The following is a 25,035-nucleotide window of genomic DNA, read 5'->3' on the forward strand; positions in this document are numbered from 1 at the left end:
GAAGCTGAGCAATGAGTTCTTTGACAACAAAAAGCCCTCTACAAAGGCTCAAATATTAATCCCCTGGAGTCAAAGAGCTTCAGCACATAAAATGCAAAATGTATCAACCACACAATACTTGTCCAGAGGAGATGACTTCCTCATACCCAGTGTATACTCTCTTGTCCCTTACAGAAGGAATCCTGCCTTATTGTTTTTCCTCTCTGGCCCTGCATTGATTTCCTTCCCACAAAATAAAAAGTAAAATAAGAGCTTATTTCATGGCTCTGGTTTAGTAATAATAAGAATAGCAGCCACCATTTAGTCAGCTCTTAATACATACCAGACCCATATTAAGGTATTTATACATAGTACTTCATTTAATCCTCACAAAAATCTTCTGAGGAGCCACTGTTATTATCCCCATTTGGTAAATAAGGAAACAGAGATTTAAAAAGATTGGTAACTGCCCAAAGTAATGGAGAGAGTAGAGAGTCAAATCCAGATTGTACTGGTTCTAAGTCCAGCTGTTAACCATCCCCTGTGTGGACCCAACTGGGCATTGCTCCTTTCCTGGAAGCATCAGGACACAGAAGTCCAGCACCAGATGAGACAGTTTTCAGTGACTCCACTGCTCCCCAGGAGGACAGCTCCTAAACCAGTAACACACAGCTTTGCAGGCTTTTCTTTTTCTCTCTTCCACCCGTTCACCTCATTTACTCTTGATCATTCCTGGCAATGGCTTAAGGGCCAGCTTGCACAAGTCACCCTCCTCTCTGATATTCTACTCCACAAACACTCTTGGGCACAGCTTATGGCCAGTTCCTCAGCTCCTCTACCTCTATCCAAAACATGACTAAGAAGATAAAACTATTCGTTGAGACCCTATAATCTCTTTCCATCAATCCTCCCTCATCGGGGTTGATTTCCTAGCCTTCCTACTTCCCTTGGGCCCTTCAGAGCCTGAAAGGTTGGGGTCACTGCAATGCTAGCCAGCGGTACGGCATCCTGGATGGCTCTCAGCCCTCTGGTTGCTCATCTCCTTTGGCTAAGGAACTCAGTCTGAGAGCCAAGTGAAATAAACCCCACTCTGGAGGCCAGCAGAGTAGTTACACTTAAGAAGTCAACTTTCCAGTTTAGGAGCTTTGAGAGGAAGCTTGATTTTGACTTTAGATATCCATGGCTCCTGGAGCCAGCACCCAGATCCTAAATACTATTCCACCCAAACAGTACCAGGATTGGTAGAGAAACGGCTGCTTCCATCCAGGACCTAGACATAAATAGTTAAGGTGAACTGGAAACATTTAGAGAGCAAGGAATTACTTAAAGAATGATTCCATGGAGCTGACTTGAAGGTTTTTGCTGGCCAATTCTGAAAAAATTGAAACAAGTAAAAAAAATGATGGTAACATATGAAACATGGGAAAAAATTTAAATTCACGAGTCAACAGTTCAGTAAAAGAGAAAGTCAGATGTAAGAAAATGACAATTGGTGAATCCAAGTGAAGCATATATGAATGTTCTTTTCTTTCAACTTCCTGTAAATTTGAAATTTTTCAAAATGAAAAGTTGGGGAAAGAAAGAATCAACTCCTTTCCCCTAGCCTGGATAGTCTGAGCTTACCAAACCAATCTGTCCTGGGCAGAAAGAGGTAAACAAAGTCTTCTCCTGGACTTAATGACCTCAGGCCCTTCTCCTATTATCTTGGTCAATATAACCTGTCAATGGTTATGAATGAATCAATCGCATAATGGATTTTAAGACTTCCATGAGTGAGGTTAATACTAAATATCACAAACATTGTTAAGGACGGTGAGTAAATAAAAGTGCCAAGGCATCTACTCAGTGCTGAATGCTCTGTAATGTGAATATAAAATATTCTGATCCTTTCTGGCCCTTGCCTGTCATTTCTCCAACCTTCTGAGGTTCTCTGTGGGCCTCAAGAAAAAGTGCCAGAGCCCTACAGATGGTGCTCAGCCCGAAGTCCTCCTTCAGAACTGAGCTGTCCGAAAAGGTCATCTGGGCGCCATCTACTGGGAAAATGCTTGCACTGCCGTGGGCTTCAGCCCCGTGTCCAGGCCCTGAATAGGCCCCCCAAGGGAACGCTCAGCTCCTCAGCAGAGGCAGGCAGCATAGTGCCCATTACCCGACAGACATTCAACAAGCAGTGAAATGAATTACTTCCTCCTTTGAATTCCCCTCACATTTATTTAATGTCACTATGAGGTATAGGTGATAAGAACCTTAAAAACTATATACTGATGTCTTCTTATGGTCAAGCTCTGTTCCCACAGATGGATTACAAACTCATGAAGGGCTTATTGTTTTCCCTGGTGACCAGCCATGTGTTCGTAAGAAGTGCTCCATAAATGCTTGTGGCTGTGATCAGATAACATGCACTGTGTGGACTGAGGCTTTTAGAACAAGCATAATGAAACTGAGCAAGCATAACCAAATCCACACAGAATGAGATAGGAATCTGACCATTGTTCTGTTTGTTCCTTAGCAGTAACCACATTTAAATTTTTTTTTGGGGGGGGGTCTCTTCTCTCTAAATTGCAAGCTCCAAAATGGCAGGAGCCACATCTGCCTTGCTTGTCATTGTATGCCCAGCACCTAAGACATATTTTTTGAATGGAGTAGATTAATGAATGAGAGCATGTGCCTCTGCTCTGCTTGGCTAAGGGTGATGACCAGGCACCCTGAATCAGTTTTGCTGTCCTCAAGAAAACCTTGATCCTACATACTGACACCATCATGATCCAACCAGTCAGACTCCATATACCTCCAATTCTAACCCTGAAGCTAAACCCAAGACTCATACAAGTGCTGCTGGGCCAGGCACACATACGGGATTTCTCTGGGCAACTGGCATATTTCTGTCTCATCATTATTTACTTTACTAATCTATATGCAAATATTCTTCCCCTTCTCTGTCCTGTTCTCTAAATAAACCTGCTTATACAGAATGATCAGTGTATTGTTTAGGAAATATTTGTACGCCTCCCCCTTGGGATGGAGTATACTTTCCTATTTGACTGATCAGGGATGTAGACAGGTGACTACTTTGGGAATGCTGGTAAATGCAATTTGAGCAGAGACCTTAAACGTGCCTGTACATTTGGTTGGGCTCTGTGCCTCTGCAGCAGACCCTGAGAAGAGCACACCCCAGTGGCTGCTGACCCTGTGGCCTGGGCCATGGAGCCTAGGGCTCAACCCTGGCCAGCTCAGCAAGCATCAGTTGAATCAGTCAACCCACCAGCCGGTCATAAAGAAAAATGAATATTTGTCTTTCTGAGATGGTTTGTTACACAGCAAAAACTGACTAATATATATGAACACATTATCACACTACTCCTGAAAGCTTCAGTTTGGAAATTCTATTCTTTCTCTGATCACAATATCCTTCCCATCTACATGTTCCACTACTTTATTACCACTAAGCCTGCTTATTCACCTCATTGAGACCTCCAGTCCCTATTCTTTCTCTACTAGGCTCTTTCTGGTTTCACGTCCTACCTAACCTGGGCAACCATGTCTTAGCCAACTCTTGGATCAACTAAGTGGCTGGTTTTATTCACCTCAGCCACCATGCTGCTACTGGTGACCATTGTCCAACTCTCCTAACTGCATCTACACAGGTGGCCCATCTTCCACTGGGTCCTTGGTCTGGCCTGGACATGCTTGGACTTATCACTGTGCGGGTGCCTTTCCTTATTCCACAGGTGGCTGTCCCAACCCTCTGGTACTTTGGTACTTTCAAGCTATAGCCTCATTTCTGCTCTGCTCTCAGCAGATTTTGCTTCAGATTTTTCAGTGAAAATATAACTGTTAGAGGGAAACTCGCTAGTGGAGGTGGAAAAGCACTGTAGTTAAGAACAGGGGTCTGGTATCGCACAGAATTAGGCGTCTTCCTATTTGCCCACACCTGTATTAAGGCATAGCTCAATCATCACCTGCTGTCTAAAACCTCCCCTGTCCCTGACCTGCTGTGATTAACTGTTGTCTTATCTATGTTCCCAGAGCACTTTAGCCATACCCTAGTTTGCAATTTTTCCTTGGCTTCCCAGTGCACTTAGAATAACACCTAAACTCTTAACCTAATTTATGTACTATAACTATAATGCTGATCCGACTCCAATCCCATCACATACCCCTTCTCCATTCCCTCACACAGAGAAAGACCTCCCATATCCAAAGGGGAGAAAACCCCAAAGTTGTCTTACATACTCCAGAGGTCAATGTGAAATCTGAAACTGTGCATTATGTCTCAAATTACATCTTTCTTAAACTTTCATTAAAAGTAGTTTTATTTTGGACTATGTATCAGTTCAGCAATTCAGGAGTGCACAGAATAATAATGATATATTTATTGTATCAGTTGAGCTTTTACTATGTGCCAGGCAGAACACGAAGTACTTAAATGCAGTATCTCATTCAATTCTTAGAGCAGCCCTATGAGGTAGTTAGCATTATAGCCATTTTAAAGCAAAGGAAACTGAATTAGCAAGGTTAAATGACCTACCAAGGTCCCAATGTCAGTGACTGGCAAAGTCATTATTAAACCTGGGCCTGTGTCATTCCAGAGCCTATACTCTTGATCATTATGCTACACTGTCTCCAGAAAACAGCTGCCAGAGGAAAACTGGGATTAAATCCTACAGCTAATCTACCTAGAAGATGATCTTCCCAGTACTTAACTATATTTCATAGAAATCACCCAAACTAGCATTCAAGTTTTAAATCTGCAATCAAGACCAGCACTTTAAAAATTATCTGTATCTTGGATAAATTAAACCCAGGTTCATCCGAAAGTACCAATACACCCTCTCTCCTCTAGGTGCAGTTGAGTTCCTGAGCCACACACCACATACTTCACTCTTTGCCCTAGACTCTTGAAACTCATGGCATTTTGCTACTGGTTGGATCAGGCAAAGAATACCAACAGCACTCCATCCTCCATGTCTGCAAACTGGGAATATCAGACTGCTTCTGATTCAAATAGAAAGCATGTCAAATAGGCTTAGTGAAAAAAATGGCAATCTGTACATTGCTCCAGATCCAGACGCAGGATTCTCACCATCAGAGCACTGCAGAGGGGAATCTCAAACTAAGGGACAAGTTAGATTTCTATTCCATTTTCAATGGATTATTGATGTTCAGAAGAACCCTGATAAAGATCAAGTAATTCTTGGTGACCAAGTAGAACCCAGAAGAATCCCTTTCCTGGCACAAGTGACATGCTAACAATTTGATGTGGGCTCTAGAAATTTAACTCAGGATTTAAGAAGTTTACCCATAGAGATTCATATTTAAAATGTATGACAGATTTATTATTTTTGAAGGCTTACTCACTATTTGCTGACCAATGCTAATACACAGCTGCTTCTGGAATGGACACGAGGCATGCTGTGTGCAGAAATCTGTGTGCAGATTCAAGAGCAAATATAAACCTCCTGTGGCCAATTCCAAACAGATGTCCATGATCCACACCCAGCAGATGGAAACACATCTTTGTTTTTTATCGTCTTACCTAGAAAGCCCTCTGGCCACAAGCTTTCCAGAACTCAGATTCCAGCAAGATGAAAACCTTAGTCCAGTGTAAGCTGAGAAGTTAAAACAGCCCGCCCTCGAGATGGAGCTAGGTCAGGGTCTACTCACGCATGCAGTCTCCTCCATACCAGCCCGCTCGGCATTCTGCACAGTAGATCCCCTTCACGTAGAAGTCATCCAGAGTGCCGCCCCATGAGCCATTGCGGCAGGTCTTGCAGTTTTCGAAGATGGTACAACCTGAAACATTTCCAAGAGGAAGGGTATTAGATTTCACCTTCGGATCCGCAGTATGAGAGAGAAACTGCACCCCTTCTCAGGGCCTTGTCTCAACTAACAGCACCTGGGCCGAGAAAGATGTCAAAGTCCTGCTAGAGTCACAAGAATTCAGACCAAGGAGTTTAGGAGGTTGGTCTGAATCATATTCCTATTCAGTGGCTGATGTTTTAAATTAACATGAAATAACCTGTAGTAAAAGGTAGCACGTAACAACGTAGTATTTTTTTTTCTCTTTATAAAAGAATTCTATGTTTATTGTGGAATACTTAGAAAATTCATTCAAGCAAAAAGAAGGAAATTAAAACACCTAAAATCCCATCACCCAGAGAAAACTATTGGTAACACTCTATCTATACATATACAAACATATTTTAAAAATTAGATTTAAACTATATATTGCATATTCTGTTTTTACAAATAACTTTTTCATTTAACAGTACATAGTAAAAAACCTTCCTGTCCCTTAAATATTCTTCTATGTAATGTACTTCTCTAACCAAAGTACACCACTGGAAACAACCTTAATGCCTAACAATGGGCTCATGCTGGAAGGTGTTAGGCTGCTCCCTACCAGCAGGCCACACCAGAGACGGAGGAGCAGCTCCCAGTCAAGGGGCATTTATAAGACACAGTCTCTTGAGGGGTAGGGCATAGTGAGGAAAGGTGGAGATAATCCAATCCTGCTCCCTGAAATGGAGAGCTAAGTTCTGGCTCTGCCTTTGTCCAGCTATGTATCCTTGAGCAAACTGCTTAAGCCCTCAGTGCCTCATTGCTGTTATCTACAAAACTGGGGTTAAAAATTGTATAGAACTTGTAAGGTTGTTTTTAAAATTAAATTAATATATGTAAAGGGCCTGGCATATAGTAATTACCCAGCAAATAGGTGCCAGCATTATTATTCTGCATTACTGTAACTCCATTTGGCTCACCCCTGCCATGGTATATATATCATGCTCAATTTTCACTGCATATTACCTGTTTTCTTATAATAGGCTGAACTCAGGGACTGCATCTTTTTCAACATAACCCCAGAACTTAATACAATATCTGGTACATAATAAGTGCTCAATAAATATCACTGGAGTGAATTAATAAATGGATGGATAGATGAACGAAGTGCTAATCCAGGCTTGTGAGCTGACTGAGATGACCAGTGTTTCCTTGAGAGCATACTTCTTTGCTTTGGGCTGAAATTAGGTTTTCATTTGCCTGTAGTGAACGTGTGCAGTGTATGTACATGCAGTTTCTGTTGGAGAGAGACTCAAGAGCCCTCACTTTGCACACCATCCTGACTTTACTTTGCTCCCTTCTCCCAGTCCCTCCTCCTACCAGAGAATAGGACTTGCTAATATCATTTATCAAATTCCAGTAGGTCATGTGGCCCATAATTGGGTCCCAGTGGTATCACTATACTTTCTAATGACTATCTTCACCCATGTGCCACTTTTCCCTCTTTGATTCTATATCCACTGTGCCACTGAGGAGGCAAATGGAATCACTGTCAGTGGCCCTGACAACTCTCTTACTTAGCACAGCCACATCAAGGCCATTACACACAAGCCACCAAAAACCTGATGATTAACATGAATAAGGACATGTTAAAAAGACATTAAGTAGCTCGTAGAATTGCCAGAAGCGCCAGAGGACTGAGTTTAGAGCTACACAGACTAGGACCACTTGAAAATACATAGGAAACTTGGTCCACTGAAGGCCCCAGGGTGGCTGGGCTCTCCTGAAAGCTGCCACCAGGCCCCTGGACACTGATCCTCCTGCAGCCATTGCCACCAGCAAGAAAAACTTGTCCAACATAATGGTAGAAATGACAGAAAGTCTAAAGCCATGCTGAGCTCCTAGCTCTCACCTTTGAGGATGGCAAAAATCCAAAATGATACCTTCTACTACAAGGCCTTGGGGAAATAGTACCTTCATATGTGGCTGCTGTGAATGCCAAATGCGTGGAAGAAAATTTGACAAAGGCTGGAAAAATTACATTGGCAGCTCCTTTTGACTCAGCAATTCTCTTCCAGGAATCCACCCCAAAGAATACTGCAAAAATACTAAATGACTGTAGTATTATTTATCGTGGCAAAAGGCTGCAAACAACCCAAATACTTATAAACCATGGTAATCCACACAATACAGTTATATGCAGTTGTAAGAACAAATGAAAAAAAACGGCTTTATACTGTCAGGGACTGATCTCCACAGGTATAGTTAAAAGAAAAATGTAAGGTAGTTAGCACTGGTTATGGTATGCTATCTTTTGTGCAAGAAGAGAAAAGGTATATAAATGTATATACATATTTGTATTATCAAATATAGAAAACAGATGGAAACAATAAAGCTAACTATATACTAAATAAGTGGTATATCACCACAGACAAACAAACTGACTACCATTTGGCTTTAAAACACAGTATTTTTATTATACACCTAGTGGGATATATTCTAAGGTCAATAATGATCACAATCATCAGTGGTCTCATTGTTAGTACTAACAGTACTACTGTTATTTTGTACAATTATATTATTTCATAATATAAAGGAAATAAGTGATCAGCTTAATAATATTAGGAAATAGGATTTTTCACCTTGAGAGAAAAGATGTAGTGTATAAAATCAAAGAAGTTAATTAAACAAACTTGGAATATTACATTTGAACTTGAGTATCAACAGAAACTCATATTTTTCTTTTTAAAAAAAATACATATGTCCTAACTCTATCTGCTTAAAACAAAACAAAACCTAGTAACAATGACAGTCCAATAGCAAAGAACATCTCAGGTGCCCAGACTGTGGTCTCAGACCAGAGTTCCTTGGAGAAATGGCTGATTCCAGAACTGGACAGAAAACCAGAGCCTAGAACGTCCTGTCAGGGGAGGAATCAAGGAAGCCTTCAAACACTAGTGTGGCCGTGTCAGATGGACAAAGAAGTACATAGGGGCTCCCATTAAAACCTCTTTTGAGAGTCATTGTTTGTCTTCTCCGTGCTGTTTTGCCTTGCCCATGACCTACCTGCATTGTGCGTGCTAATTATACTGCCCCTTAGTCCCCTTCTCCCTGCCTCCCCTCCCCCCATCCCCACCTCATTCCCTTTGGTAATCTCTGGTCCCTTCTGGGCGTCTGTGAGTCTGCTGCTGCACTAACATCCTTTTTTTTGAAAAGAGAAATATGAGATATGGTAGAAAAATTAAATGGCAGTGAGTAATCTATAAAACTGCAAATGAACATTACAGAGGATCCACTTCTAAAACCAACCACATTCCTTAGTATTAAAATTCTGCCCCAAGAGGTAACTTTTACCCTAAAATGTAAAATACCTTCAATACTAAGGGCTCCAGGAGCAAAAATCTGCCACACACTTCTCTTCGGCAGATGAGTGTCACTTTTGAAAGTGCTGTGCCAACCCCCAGGGACAGAGAGCTCACCTCTTTCGTACTTGCCTGCTCCCTCGCTGGGTTTCACAGACCTGGTAACATTCTCACGGACATTCAGGGAGCACTGCTTGGGCCTGGGTCTGCGTTCATATATGAACACCAAGAGAGACCTGCTCTCTCCCCACACAGACCCACATGCTGTACACTGAGCAGCACTTGTTATATGCTATCACCTAAGAGCTGGGAAAGGTCGAGAGTTCAACATTTTGATGTAAACCTGTCTAGTTTCATAATGATAAGAAAAAGCACTTAAATTTTTTAAAGGGAAAATCTAAGGAATTCCACAGGAGTGGCAAAACACCTAAAGTAATGAAAGTGTAGCAATTTATTTTCTTCTTAAATTGTTCTTCTTTCCTGATATATAAGGTTTCTTAGGCGTTTTAAAGTGTGGAAGGTTACCTCTCTTCAGGAAAATGAAAATATACTGGGGTCAACTGATTCACTTAACTTTGTTTCCTATTAAAAAAGGCTAATGAACTGGAGGCTGATAAATTACTTGAAATTTTGTAACTATCATCTGTCGTCAGCCCCTAACTCCCCGTTTCCTAATATTTACCTTTTAGAAATCATGCTCCAATCATGTTTCTAGGATCCTGTAAAGCAGGGTCTAGAAACACGTTCACACAACACCCACAGGGACAAAAACACAAGGAGACAGGGAGCCTCAGACGAGGGAGATGCCCGGGCCCTGGTGGGCAGCAGTGGGCAGCCCTGAAGCAGAAGAAAATGTTAAATCAGGAGATAGGACCTCAGCCGGGATGGGTCCCAGCAGCTCTGCCCTGACTGGCCCTCATACACAGAGAGGGGCCTGGCCTGGCCCTGTGTTGTCACCCAGGCCGGCTGCAGGGCCAGGTGGGCCTAGGGTGCCAGAACTGCTGACTGGAATCGGCATTTCCCACCTGCCATGTGCCTGGACAGGTGACATCACTTTCTCCGTCAGAGCAGGTAGGGAGAGCAGTGTTCTGGAGCCCAGCTGGCCTCCCCTCCCCCACCTACCTGACCTGCCCTGTGGGTAGGGCGCCTGTTGACCTTAGCAATGGAACTCTGCACGGTTCTTTGAGGTCCCCTCTGACCAGAGACACTGGCACTTGGAGGCAGAGCAGTGGAGGCCCCGCAGCCATGGAGGGCCTGCTGCCTGCCGCCAGACACATGTGCCAGCTGATCCTGGGGCACCTGTGGGGAGCTCTCCTGGCAATTGCTGAGAGCTGGGGACACCTAACAGCACTCCTTGGAGGCCCCTGGGGGACCCTGGCATGTTGTGTGGGGCTGCTTTTCATGGTAAGCAGAGGATGGAAATCACGACACACTGAGGCTCAAGGCAGAAGCTGTTCTGCCCACCATGAAGTACCTGGAAACCATGGTGACACTGCAGAATGAACAATGCCAACCAATGACACCAACGGGCCACCTGCGGTGGAGGCCAGTCCTCCCACCCTACAGAGCCTGAGCTTGGCAGCAGTGACCACACACCTGAGGCTGTCCCTTCAGATCACTCTGGGCCTTCTGGCAGAGGCATGGGGGAGCCAGCCTCCTACACTTCCCAAGGCCACTGATGAGAAACCGACCCTCCGGGCATCACAGAAGGATGAGAAAACGCTGGATGACTAGAATGGAAACACCGCTTTTCCAGAAAGGGCAGAAGTGCCCGCTCAGGACATCACAAGATGCAGGCAGAAGCTGAAGGAAAAGGAGGAGAAGGAAGGACTGTTGGGGTCAAACACACGTGTGGAGCAGGACCTGAAAGAGGGAGTCAGCCGACTGCTGTCAGTGGCTGAGACCCTGCTCCACGCCGTCCCTGCACTTGAGCCCCTGAGACATGTCCTGGATGGCGGGAGCCTGGAAGTCAAGCAAAAGCAGGAAGTGGGGAACTGCAAACACCCTGTGCCCAGGTCAGAAGTGGCACTGAAGGCTGACGTGCACGATGCTGACTCCCCTGTGTCCCCTCAAAGCCCGGAGAGAGCCAGATCATTGAGGGAACTAAAGCAAGTGATGAAGAGCTGAGAAAACAAACAGCCGCCCTCCAGGCAGAGGAATCATCTCTGAGGTATGAAGTCCTCCAGCTGTAAAGTCAACTACTTCAGCTGAAGCTCCAAAGTCTGCTTGAACTACACCAAGAATGTACCACACGACTTGAGAGCCAAATTGCTATGGAGGAAAGGAGGTGTGCAGAAATCGAGAGGAAACTCATCAGCTTCTGCAGGAACTGGAGCTCCGAGTTTCAGATTCTCCAGCTGCACAAGATACCTGAAGACATGGGCAAAGAATTGGGGAGAACCAGGTCCATCTACCAAAGTGAGTTCCTCTTGCAGGAGAAAAAGACTCAAAAAAGCTGGAAGGCAGCCGTGCTAACTGAGAGAAACCTCATGAAGCTAAGAAGAGCAGAGAAGCCTCCTAAAGCTAAAAAGAAAAGGCAACCGCATCAGACAAATGCTGGCCGACGTCCAGGCCCACCTGCAGCCTTTCCCAAGTGGCCCTTCTGCTCCTGTTGCTCCACCTGCAGCCCATGAAGGCCACAACCTGTCTCAGGATCCCCTGAATCCTCAGGCCCACCAGGAAGGAGGAGGGTGTCACTGTGAGGGCCTCGGGGCAGGGGTGACCTTCAGGTGTGAATCAGCTGGTTCCTGACCACCTACAGCCATGGCACAGCTCTGCAGGTGTTTCTGTCTTTAAACTATTTTTGATTTATCTCTTTTAGGTTTAGTTACTGTTACTTAACTGATACTACAAGTCCCTTATCCAAGTAAGCATAGCATTATAATTTTAAGAGTATTTTTCAAATAAAGTTTCATTTAATATAATCCTTTGGGATACATTCTTTCACATCATAGGAATCTCTAAAATTAGAAGTATTGTGTTTTGATTTACATAAAAGCTCCACTGTTCTTTAACTATCATTGGAAAAAAAATAATGCAAGATGATAACTTCAAAAATTATCAAAAATCAAACAACACAGCAGGGTGAGGGTGGACACATACAGAATGACAGTCCAGCAGAGAACCGCTCCCTCATATACTGCCTGGCCTGTCACACCCAAAAGCTGGATGTGCCAATAGCAGAAACTTCTGTCCCAAAATGGACCAACCAGATTCCTTCTCCCTGGAAAGTAAAAGCATGAACAGAAAGTGACTGGAGCTGAGGCATCTTCTACCTGCACCTTGGAGAGAAGGTCCTCCTGCTTACCTTCCCGGGGCTGCTTGGTTCTGGTGCTTTCCAGTGCCCAACTTTCAGTTCTCCCACTGAGACTGGGAGCTATCCCAGTATCCTCCTTTCAAATCCCAGTTGTGCTTCTCCACTTAACCAGTAAGTTCCTGTTGCTTGCCACCAAACGCCCCTCAACTGATTTAAGGGTACTGAGTACAAATTTTACAATCACACAAAGACAGGGCTACAAAATGTCACATTCTTTATTAGTTCATATCTGATCTTAACTTTTAACTTGAGCCTCCACACACACTCATTAATACTTACACAACATACTTTCCCCAAATGCTCTATGATGGGTGAAGTAAAAATGTATTCAATAAAAGTTAAAAGTGCCTTCCTTATGCAGATACCTTCTTGACAGGAAAACCTTAGTGTGTAGCCTCCCAGACATGTTTCTATGTAGCTTTTTGTATGGTTTTTAATATTTATTGATTGCCTACTATATCCAGAAACTGTTTTGGAACTTTCTACCTCCTCTTATTTTATTTAATCCCATAATCTGATTTAATTCTTACAATTCTCCATGAGGCAAGCATTAATACCCTATTTTACAAACATGAAAAACAAGGTGAAAAGACTTCTGTATAGTCCAGCTCTTCACTGATCCTAAACAGCCATGCAGATCTGTTCTATCCTTAACTAAATGACCCCTAAGTGGGGAAAGATGACAAGGTCAAGCACCCTGCTTTGGTCTGTTGGCTTGGCTCTGTCCTCCGTGAGCAAGGATATCATTCATAGGAGCAGAGAAGCAAGAGAAACCTTTTAGTTTCTTACCATTTCCTCTTTGCCATCTCAGAATTATTTTATAATATTGGTTCCCTCCTATCTCCAAAAAAAAAAACAAACAGATGGAAACAATGAAGCTAACTGTATACTAAATACGTGGTATATCACCACAGATGAAAAAAACTGTACCAACTGGCTTTAATACACAGCATTTTTACTATATACCTATGGGATATATTCTAGGGTCAATAACAATCACAAATATCAGTGGTCTCATTGTTAGTACTAACAGTACTATTGTTATTTTGTACAATTATATTATTTCATAATATAAAGCAAATAAGTGATCAGGTTAATATTAGGAAATAGGCTTTTCACCTTGAGAGAAAAGATGCAGTATATAAAATCAAACAAGTTAATTAAACAAACTTGGAATATTACATTTGAACTTCAGTATCAGCAGAAACTCATATTTTTCTTTTAAAAAAAAATACTTATGTCCTAACTCTATCTGCTTAAAACAAAACAAAACCTAGTAACAATGACAGTCCAATAGTAAAGAACATCTCAGGTGCCGAGACTGTGGTCTCAGACTGGAGTTCCTTGGAGAAATGGCTGATTCCAGAACTGGACAGAAAACCAGAGCCTGAAATGTCCTGTCAGGGGAGACATCAAGGAAGCCTTCAAACACTAGTGTGGCCATGTCAGAACGACAGAGGAGGATATAGGGGCTCCCAATTTAATGATACCTGTATTAAAATGAATAATGACTGAAATGGATTAAATCACATAAACAAATAAAAATGCCCAAGTTACTAATCTCTCTCTCTCTCTCTCTCTCCCTCTCTGTCTCTCTCTTTCTTACTCACACACACACACACACACACACACACACACACACACACACACACACACACACAGAAACCTGTTTGATCACCAATAGGGACTGCTAGAGCATTAACTCACTAGTTGAAAATTAGTTAAGAAAAAAAAAAGAAGAAGAAGCCTTTATCTAGCCTTTCCTTCCTTTCAGGATGACTAAATGGTGGGTGTGAGATAGTATTTCACTGCTTAGATCCAAAGATCAGTCCTAGCATCCCTCAAGGTGGTGATGCCGGGTGCCTCCTAAATGATGCAGTGGGAAGGTATTGGGTGCAGGTGAGGCAGGCGTTGATTGCCTTCATCTGATGCAATAGGAGGCACAGAACACCACCTCTGAAGTTCTCTTACTTATCATATGACCCATGTCATCTCATAACACCAAAGCCCTACTCTCCACCCAACAATACTCACTAGGCTTTTGAAAAGATTGCAAATTGTTCGAACACATCAATACCACCACCAAGGACCCCTAGTTGGGAGGCCCTTGGCTTTGCTTTTAAAATTTCCTAAGAAAATTTGGAGGGGTTAGTCAACTATTTCCCTACAAATCACACTCACCATCAGAGAACTGGAGCAGTGGGTTTCTTTTCTGGATCAAATGTGAAAAGGTTTTACTGAGGTCCCTCTCATTTTAAAACTCAGCATTACCTTCTTTCAAGAAGGAAGGTGGTTTAGACATATCACTTTGTATATATGAGCCTCATTTTCTTTCCTCTTCTATAGCTTACCGTAAGAGAAAACTTCCTGGTAGTAACATGCATCATTTTCTGTGTTTGTAAAAGCAGGAGACAGGTAAAAAGAAGAGAAATTCCAAAAGCACACTTTTAACCTCCTTTCAGTCTTCAAGCTAAGGGAAGCATATTTGAAATTCTCTAGGTCCTTCTTTTGATCTGGCCTAAAAGGGAAAACAGGTAAGACTCCCCCGGGGAAAGCCAGATGTACAAGGCAGTGGGTGCAAAAGCACCAAGAAAACGTTCAGTGAGCTGCTAATCACATTGGCACCATTGTCAGTCTGAGGCTCAGTGTCCACACTGGCCTCCAGGCAAATAGGCACTCCCATGAAAAAGGACAGTCACTGTCCCCTCTATAGTGGGGACTGGGGGAGTGACAGTTCAGAAGAAGACTGTTTCAGTCTGATGTAAAGGCAAAGGAATGGGCACCTGGTCTGGGAAGGTCCCATCTCTCCCTAAGATGCTTTCATTTTATTACCTCCCAGGTGTCCAACTCCGAGCCAGAGCATCACCTTGACCTCTGCTCTTCCCTTCCCTTCCCATCCAACCAATCCCACATCACTGTCAATTCCACTCTCATTTCTCACAAATCCCTCCACCTCTCTCCATCCATAGGGCTTCCGTACAGATTAAGGTCCCCATTAATCCTCCCTTACCCCTCCGGTCCTGCCCTTCTTCCTCCTTTCTTCACACTGGAGCTAAAGAGAAATTAGCTTTTACCTCTTTACTGAAAGATCTCCAGTGTTACTAAAATATCTTCAGGAGACAACCCTGTGCTTCTCTATCAGAGCACTTACCCCACTGTATTGTCTGTTTCCTCTCCCACCGGCCCCACCAGGCTACAAGCTCTGGGAATGCAGGGAATGTCTATTTTTTTCAACACTGTATCCTCAGTGCCTGCCATGGTACATAGGAGCTGCTCAGTCGGTTAAATGAATGAGTGGATGAATTCAGATTACAAGCTTAACACTGAATAGGGAACTAACTCCTCCAATTACTCTAACTGTAGTTAGAACAAGTGAACTGTGCCACTTTTAATAATCATAGTATCACAGCTGCTGCCAGAATTTAAGTGTTCAGCCTATTCCATTCATGATCTCAGAAAACACGAAGGCAACCTGAGGTCTTCCACTCCACACTCACCTGGGTGAATCAGGCAGGAGTCACATACATTCTCCTCGTTCCTGCAGCACGGGATGGTGTAACCCACGACTTCCCTCTTCCCAGGGCAGACGCATTCAATCTGATCATATTCACAGCACTCCCGACACATGATATTCCACTCAGCTCCAGGGCAGCCTTCATTAATGACTGTGTACTCTGAAATGGAAACCAGCAGGTGAGGATGTAGGTGCTGACAGGAAGGGGTAAGACCCCTAAGTACCCTAGAGCTAAGAAGCAACTTTGCCCTACAAATGTGTTGCCCTGACTGAATCAAAGAGAAGACCATGTCTTCCTAGACCAATTCTTCCTAGACCAATGTTTCCAAAGTAGGTCGCCTACTTGGAAGGATGTTCAAAACGACCCTCTGGGGCACAGATGAAATTTGTTAGAACTATTATTCATTTTTATTTTGTAATCAAAAAAAGAAAGAAATCAAATTTTAGTAATATGTAATCTATATATATTATTTATAATATATAATCTAAGTGAGTTGACACATACATAAATAATTTATAAACAAGTATACATCTCTTAAATGTCTATGCTCATTTCTATTTTTGCTGGCATTGCATCAGACCACTGCTCACAGCTACACAGGTTGTGCACTGCACAACTCCAGAAGGAACCATCCAACTGCACAACTGTATAGCACAACCCAGGCATTTGGACCATCAAGAAAGTTTGGAGACCACTCTCTAGACTATGCTATTCAAGTGCAAGGCTGATTGCCAAGGAGAGACCATGTCATTTCCTCCAAACTTGGCTCCTCGATTTTGCAGCATGCCATTTTTATGGTATCTTCAAAGCTAAAACTAACAGAGAAGACAAAAGGTATCTTAATTAGTATGTTTAGGAGAATTTCAATGTTTTACAAGGGTGAACTCATTGGCAGAACTTCATTCAGTCCCCAGATACAACTGAGTGTTCTTTCCCATGAGAAAAAAAAAAAAGTAATCCTTTCTGGGTAGGATTTCTTTCTTCCTTTTTAAAAATATACCGTAAGTAAATGAAAAAGAAAAACCACTGGTAAGATCTGTAAGAGGAATCTGTCAGAGGCTGCCCAGAGGAACCCAGGCTAAGAAACAGAACTAGCTTTGATTTGCTCTTCTTTCTGCCCATTCTCCATTTCTAAAAATTCTGCACAAAGATGATGATTGAAGCAGAAATGGGTCAGATATTTGAGGAAGAAAGTGAATCTGGCTGTTCCCTGTGAAGCCTTCCCTAAAAACCCCAGGGAGGGATCCCAACATGCTTTGTAGGCCCACATAAACCAACCCCAGCATCTGTGTGGCTTCTAACCTTGAATTTCATAGTTTAGTTTTTTATTTTCCTCCTCTAAGTTTGGAAGTCTGACACAGATTCATCACTCTTCCCTGTAGAGCCATCTAAAGAAACTATCAGCATCTACTCTCAGCCACAGATCATAAGAACATTCTAGCATCATAGCAAACAACTACTTGCATAATAAGGGACAGTTCCTTAAATTTTTAAAATGTAGCTTTATGAAAACTTTGCTTTTTCCCCCCACAAACACTGGTGAACCAGTGAAGATCCTCAGACTGGCATTTGGGAGGGACTGGTAGAGCTCTCTATGTTACGGTCACATGGGTTTGTTTCCCCACTACTATGTTAGCCCTCCAGGACAGACACCAGAACTTACTTAACCGAGCTTCCATGTTTCTGATGTTGGCTGGATGAAGTGAATGACTTCTAAAATCTAGATAAGAAGTGAATGGTTAAATGTGAAGGAAAGCAGAAGAAAACATGGGGGCAAACCTCCATGATCTTGTAGTTGGCAGTGAAGTCTGAGACATGGCATGTAAGTGACCAGCAACAAAAGAAAAATAGATAAACTGCACTTCATCAAAACTTAAAAATCTTTGTGCAACAAAGGGCATTGTCAAGAGAGTGAAGACAACCTAGAAAATGGGAGAAAAGATTTGCAAATCATAAGTCTGATAAGATAAAGAATTCCTACCACTTGAACCCCAAAAGACAAACAACCTAATGTCTCAAATGGGAAAATAGTATGACTAGACATTTCTCCAAAGGAAATATACAAATGGTAACAAGCTCATGAAAAGATGCTTGACACAAGTTACTGAGGAAATGTACATCAAAACCATGAAGAGATACCACCTCAAGGTACTATGATGGCAATAAAAAAGGAAAATAACAAGAGCTGACAAGTGATACAGCTGCTATGGAAATCAATTTGGTGGTTCCTTCAAAAACCTAAACATAGAATTATCATATGACCAGCAGCAATTCTATTCTCACATTTATACCCAAAAAAACAAAAACAGAGACTCAAACAGATACTTATATGCCAACGTTCTTTGCAGCATTATTCACAATAGTCAAAAGATGGAAACACCCCATGTGTCCATCACTTGATGAGAGACCTGCTGAAAGGAGCAGATAATGGCCATAAAAGGCTTAACATAAGGCAATAAGCATTCAATAACTAGCAGCCTAAAAACAGTACAGAGAATCCACATTTCTCAAGTATCCTATTTTTAAATGTATATCATATCAATTTCTTGCCTACGAGGCTCATGTTGTTTCCCCCTGCATTTGGAAAAAAACCCAAATCCTCTGCCATGGCCCATAGGCCTTTGCAACCCCCTTTCTTCCTACCTTCCAACCTTTCCTTGGCCACCATTTCCCACCTTCTAACAGTTTCTCAAACCTACCAAGCTCTTGCCCACCCTAGGGCCTTCACATTTGCTTCTCCCACTGCCTCTGTCTCAACCTTTAGGCCTCAGTTAAATGACACCTGTTCAGAGAGGTTCTCACTGAAAGTCCATACTTCCGCCCATCCACTCCATGCTAACCTCTATCACAGTGTCCTGCTTGTTCCCTTTTATAGCTCCTACCATCATGTATAATCATTTGTTTTCATTTGCTTGCTTACTGTCTATCTCCCTTACATGACTATAAGCTTGCAGGAATCACATCTAAGTTGTTCACAGCTGCTAGGGAAGGGCCTGGCATGCAAGAGGCTCTCAATAAATACTGAATAAAGCAGCCTTAATTCTAGAGCTACTCTCCTTTCAGTAGTTAAATATTTCCATGCAGTGAGTCCAGCTTGGAGCTACAAGCCAGGAGAGCTGGCTTTACCCCATAACTTGCTGTTATCAGAGTCTGGGGGGCTCTCCCTCTGTGGAGAAGTGCCTAGAACAGTTGGTCTAGCTTGTCTGCCTTGGGTCCAAATTTCTTGACTCCAACCCCTGCTTTGTCTTGCCGTGTGTATTTTCCACTCTCTGAACACTAAGTATGCCTGTGGGGTGTGGTTCATGTCTTGCTCCCCCAACCCTACCATTCACTCTGGGGCAAGCACTACATCCTTACAGGTTTTCTATGAGTTTGTAGACTAATAATTCCTGAGAGGGCACTGACAGGATAAAAGTCATTTGCACCTTTTATGAGACTTTATACTTAAATGTTGAAGGCCAAGTAAGGTCTGCTGTTCTCCAAGAGAACAAACCCTGTTTGCCTCTAAGCAGCAGGCTTGTTCACCTCTGGCCCAGCCATGGTATACTGTGGGCTCCTTTTCCCCAGGAAATAACTTTCTAGAATGCCTTCATTGGCATTTCTCTTTACTTCAATGAGCAAGCCCATCTCTGCTCTCCCAAGCTCATCTTATTAACTTCACAGGTAAGGTCCACAGTATCATATCATCTTAGCCAAAGGTAATGTTCCCAGGGAAGCCCATGTACATTCTGTCTGCCAGGTCAGCCAACAGGACCCTTTTCAAAGATTCTGTGTGTGGTAGACAGAACAACGGCCCTCCCAATGTCCACATCTTAAGCCCAGAACTATGAAAATGTTACCTTACATGGCACCGAGGGATTTTGCAGATGTGACTAATTTAAGGATCTTGAGATGGGAAGAGTATACTGGATTGTTCAGGAGGCCCAGTGTAATCGCAAGGCCCCTTACAAGAACAGGAAGCCCAGAGTCAGAAAAGCAGAGATTGGAGTGATGTACTTTGAAGATCCTGGAGGAAGGGACCATAGGCCAAGGAACACAGGAGCCTCTGGAAGTTGGACGAGCCAAGGAGACACATTCTCCCTGGAGCATCCCAAAGGAATGCAGACCTGCGGACACCTTGATTTTAGCCTCGAAAGACTGATTTCAAGCTCCTGACATCCAGGACTATAAGAAAAAAACATGTGCTGTTTTAAGTTACTAGGTTTGTGGTTAATTCATTTCAACAGCCTCAGGGAACTAACACACTGTTTTCTCAAAAGAAAGGTTAACCCACAGAAGTCATCTAGACACTCTATCCTCAGTTTCCCCACTGTGCACAGTGCCAGGAGTGTGGGTGAACTTCTGAGTCCATTATTTCAGTCTACGGGTATTTAATGAGTATCCACTGTGTCCTAGAGAGGAGGTTGGGAGGTGGGACACAATGGAGAGAAAATCCCCAGCCTCGTGGAACTCAGTTTTACAGAGAAGTAAACACTGTACAAATGGCCCCACATAATAACTAATGTGATAAGGAAAACATAGGACGAGAGCCAAATGGGTGTTCATGAAGGGACATCAGCACCAAATTAACAGCACTCACAGGGCTAAGAGGGTTTAAAGAAAATCACAGGTGGAAATCTGTGTATTTGCCAAGATAATGCCACTTCCCAGGGATGTTGTGACTTGGCCTTTCCCCTCTGGTCTGGCAAGTCCGTCATCCTTCTTTCTCCCCAGCTGGAACAGAAACAAGAAAGTACCCCCAAAATATGTAATAAATAAATTAAGTGAAATATTCTGTGACAAATACTTGAATTGACCAGCTGAAGAGATTTAACAATGCAATAAGCAAACAACAGCACTCACTATACTGGGCTTTTTTTCCTCCATTTATTAGAATACATTTGCGTAAAAGGCACATTGGTCATTTGGCTTAAGCTATACAAACTTCAGGGAATTTCACTATGGTGCTAAAGGCCAGTTTGAGAAACTAGGACTTAGAAAAAACCAAGAGCAGTAGAAATTACTCAATGTTTTCATATAAACATGCTCAAGTACTTTAGTATTTGTTTAGCTAAAGTGCTTTTATAGTGTTTATGAATTAAACTTTCCAAATGACCCAGTAAGGTAGGTCATATGTTTACTTTTAAGTTAAAGTGATCTAGCCCAACCTCCTCACTTTACTAGACAGGAAAAGGGCTAAGTAGGGAAGAAGCAAAGAGAAATGCCAGAGAAGCTTTCCTAGGGAATTAACTCTTGGGGGAAAGGGAGGCCCACAGAAGTCCAGGCCTAGGGAGGAAGTAACAAAAGTGCTACTGAGGGGGAAACAGGCCAGGACAACCTCTAGCTTCCCAGCTACTGAACTTGAACAAATTTACTTTGCCTTCCACTTTTGAGAACAAAGTCTTATAAAAACTGCAAGTGAATTTTATCCTAGTAGTGCTTCCCAAGAAACAAGCACAAAGAAAGCACAAAAAACTCATAGGGCCCCACCCTGAGATAACCTGAGACACTGAAAGGTCAAGCCCATACCTATAATCACAGAGTAAAACTGAGCTTATGGAGTTCTGGGCACCACAGACATTCACACATCCCTAACTCTTCCATTGGAGAAAGTAACTTTTTCTTTATAAAACACTACACTATTTTAATATAAAAGATTCCTTGTGAAAGCTTCAAAAACTAAAATCACAAATAAAGGAATAAAAAGTATTGAGAAATAACCTTAATATTCTATTATCCTTCAAATTGTCTTCTTTCAATGCACATACATATATATACACATGTACATACTGATAGATGTACACACAGACTTCTTACCTCTCAAAACTGGTAACACATTCTGTTTTGTTGTAGCTACTGTTTTTTCTCTTTACTTAGATCATGGACATTTTCTCTTGACATTGAGTAGTCTTCAGAAGTGATTTTAAATTGTTGCATAATTATCCTATGTGTGCAAAGGCTCCCATCCCCTCTTCTTCTAGTCAGGGTGAACAAGTATAAAGAGAGTTGCAGAGTACTTTGGTACCATAAGCTTTTCCCAGCCCTTCTTCAGCTTCCATGCTTAGGAGCAGCCATCCTGGAGTGGGGAGAGTCCAGTTATACTGGTCCAGCTCTGCTTCTTCCAGAATTTGCTTAGGAAAATGTAAGACACTTAACCTGCCAGTCTTGTTTCATCGGTGGGACTACCATGTAATGACAATCAAAACTGCCCCTGGCCCAGCTTCCGTACATGTGGTGAACAAATGAATGAGTGAGTGAAAGAAAAGTGGCTGCTAACATGATCACCATTATTTTGCACAGCCCCTCACCAGCCTGACAATTTGCTTTAGGGCTATCCAGTACTCATCTTTTTCTTCTGCTGACCAGGTGGAGAACACTTAATTCCTCAAACAGCAGGAGCTTAACTCCACAGAATGGCAGGAGTAATTATGGCCCCTTAGCATAGTCTCCAAGCCACATTTTCAACACTTAGATCTTAATAAAATATGTTGACATGATGGCAGTTAAGGTCAGTCTGAAAAAACTTGGAGGATTCTTTATGAAAACAAGGGTCAGCCTGTCCCATACATGACTGAAACATCAATTGTGAGATTAAAGTTTCAGGCGGAGACCACCCCAGATGGTGGCAAAAGAAAGGCACTTTTATCATGTGCCTGCTCCTCCTTGATAGTAGAGGCCTCCTTTCTGCCCACCACAAGCCCCACAGTTCTCCCGTCTAACCACATTCAACTGTATTTTCTACTGAGCTTTTACTGTCCTGCATTGTATAAACCTTCTGAGACCAGAGGGAGAAAAAAAAGACATATGAATCAGACAGAGATACTGTTAGGCAGCTTGGATGCCTCCCTCATGCTCACTTACTCCCCCGCCTCCACTCGTGTGATCCCAGTTGCCCACGGAGATGTCTCACCAGCACACGTTCCTGGCTGCCTGCGGGTCTGGCCGCCTGCTCCACAGGGCTGATGACAGACAAGCACATCCCAGGCAGGGATGACTGTGAGTCACGGGTGACGGAATGCTTCCTGGGGCCCTGGTGACTCTCTCCCCCTGAGCCTTTGGAACCATCCCATCACCGAGTGAGCCTCAAGTCTCAGCCTAACTGATTCCCAACCTCAGCAGCCTCGGTACACCCCTTCTCACAGCTCCTCTTGTTAGGGACATAATGATAGCTGGAGAGTCAAGTCCTTCATCACCCCTTTTGGGTATCAGGAGTGATAAAACTTGCAGTGAGCCCCCTGGGTATCTGGTGTTTAGGCACTTGTATTCCAGGGAGAGGTAGAGGGGAACAATCAGTCTGTCACTGCCTTACCCCTCACCCTTTAATAAGCACACAGCTGCGTACTGTGGCTCTTCATTCATCCTCCTCATTTGACTTCCTGGGTCCCAGAACAAACAGGGAATGTACCCAAACCCTGGCACACACCAGTTCCTGAATCCTCTCAGCCACCCTTCCAAGTATTATTTTCTTCACTTAACAGATGAGGAAATTGAACAACAGAGAGGGTAAATAAAATGCCCAGGGACACAGCTTTCAGATGAAAGGAGATCAGAATCTAGCTTTTTCTGGGCCAAAGTCTTGTCTTTTAACACAACTACCTTGATTCTAGAGAGTTCACTCCTCTGACTACAGATGTCAAACACAGCACTGGTGAGGTGGGAATCAGCCCACTCAGACTTTTAACCCTGAATCTGTCCCTTTCTTATGCTGTTGAACAACTATAGACAAACATGTTACCACAGCATTTCCTTCAAAGCCTCAACTGGATGGGTGTGAACTGACAGGTTGTTGATGTCACTGCAGTTCAAGGTAACAATGAGGTGAGCATAAAGGGCTTTGGAAGAAAATCTGCATATTTGTGAAGACATTACCATTATTCTCTGCAGAATTTAAAAAAAATCGTATCTTTGACTAAAACACAGACAGCTAAGGGAGTGAAGGGCGTGAGGAATAACATCTCCTCCAGAGGCCCACACATACATGGCATTGTCAAACAGTCTGCTCATGTTTAAATCATGGTATTCTGAGTTCCTCCCCTTGCTTCTAGACTCCTAGTCTCTTTTGTTTTTAATACCCCCTCTTCAGACACCTATTTAAGTAGGACATACTTCACCTCCTGCTGTTTCTCTTCTAGAAATAGAAATTCTACATCCATAGCTAAAGGGAACAAAACCCAAATCCTGTCTTCTTGGAAGAGCCCCCAATTGCCATCATCCCCAACAACTGTGTGCTGGAAACCCTTGAAGGACAGCTGCTTCTGGGTTATTTCAAACATTGGAATATGAGCTGAATAGCTCTTACTTTTTTATTAGCATTGGCTAATAAAAAAAATTTAATAACACATCTAAAAGTACTTGGCAATAAAACTCAACAAATATTATCTCAACAAAAGCATTAGATTTGCTAATTAAAAACCATAAAACTTAAGCTATCCCCTAACAATACGATCTGGATTTCCCTGGACCCAAGAATTCTGCAGACTACCCCACTTGCCCACAGCCTTCCACCATTTTGAAACCTTCTTTCTGAGTTAGAGCATGCCAGGAGTCTCGGTCAGCCACATTGACCTCTTTGCCAATAGGTTCCAGAGTTAGTGTATTGTCTTACTATCCAGGTTCACTGATGCCAGGCAAAGACAGAGTTTCCCTTGGCCAAAGGCAGCTGGTGTTCAACAGCAGATGTCAAGTATGTTGAGAGAGGATGATGCATTGATAATAGAATGTCCGTTGGTTCACTAAGCCCTAGGCTGGCAGCAGCTTCAGGCAGGCTAGCCCTCATTATAGTAACCTCCCCCAGCTCTGCAAGCTAGAACAAGAAAAAATGGAACTGCTTTTTGCCTGAGGATTCCTGGCTGGCTCCACCCTTGAGTCACAACAGGTGGTCAAGAGCTACAGCTCAAGTCCCAGAAGCAACACCATTGACCAAGAACCACCTCCTGTGTGAGAGGCCATCCCCTCAGCTCCGGCAAGACACTACCCCTGGCCCTATTTCAGACCCAGAGAAACTAAGGCACAGCATGTGGAGGACATTCTCCCTAAGGCTATAAGGTGGATTCATGACAAAACCAAGCAGAGAAAGCAAGCCTCAAAGACAGAAACTTAAAAGGAA

At 43.0% G+C, this 25,035-nt stretch overlaps 1 protein-coding gene across 5 annotated transcripts in view; it reads right to left on the bottom strand.

Annotated features, from left to right (window-relative positions):
- Positions 1-25,035, bottom strand: part of PAMR1 (peptidase domain containing associated with muscle regeneration 1) — a 158,051-nt gene that overhangs the window by 42,525 nt on the left and 90,491 nt on the right. For 4 of the 5 annotated variants that reach the window (XM_057507555.1, XM_057507558.1, XM_057507557.1 and 1 more), the window contains exons 2-3: positions 15,933-16,109; positions 5,641-5,769 (exon numbers count right to left, since the gene is read on the bottom strand). In XM_057507555.1, coding sequence (XP_057363538.1) covers positions 5,641-5,769; positions 15,933-16,062 — 259 coding nt within the window. In that variant the 5' untranslated portion in view covers positions 16,063-16,109. Of the gene's footprint in view, positions 1-5,640; positions 5,770-15,932; positions 16,110-17,729; positions 17,866-25,035 lie in introns of those variants that run through there. The other variant, XM_036891757.2, reaches the window with a different exon arrangement.

Source organism: Manis pentadactyla, chromosome 9, assembly GCF_030020395.1.
Source record: "Manis pentadactyla isolate mManPen7 chromosome 9, mManPen7.hap1, whole genome shotgun sequence".
Taxonomy (NCBI): Eukaryota; Metazoa; Chordata; class Mammalia; order Pholidota; family Manidae; genus Manis; species Manis pentadactyla.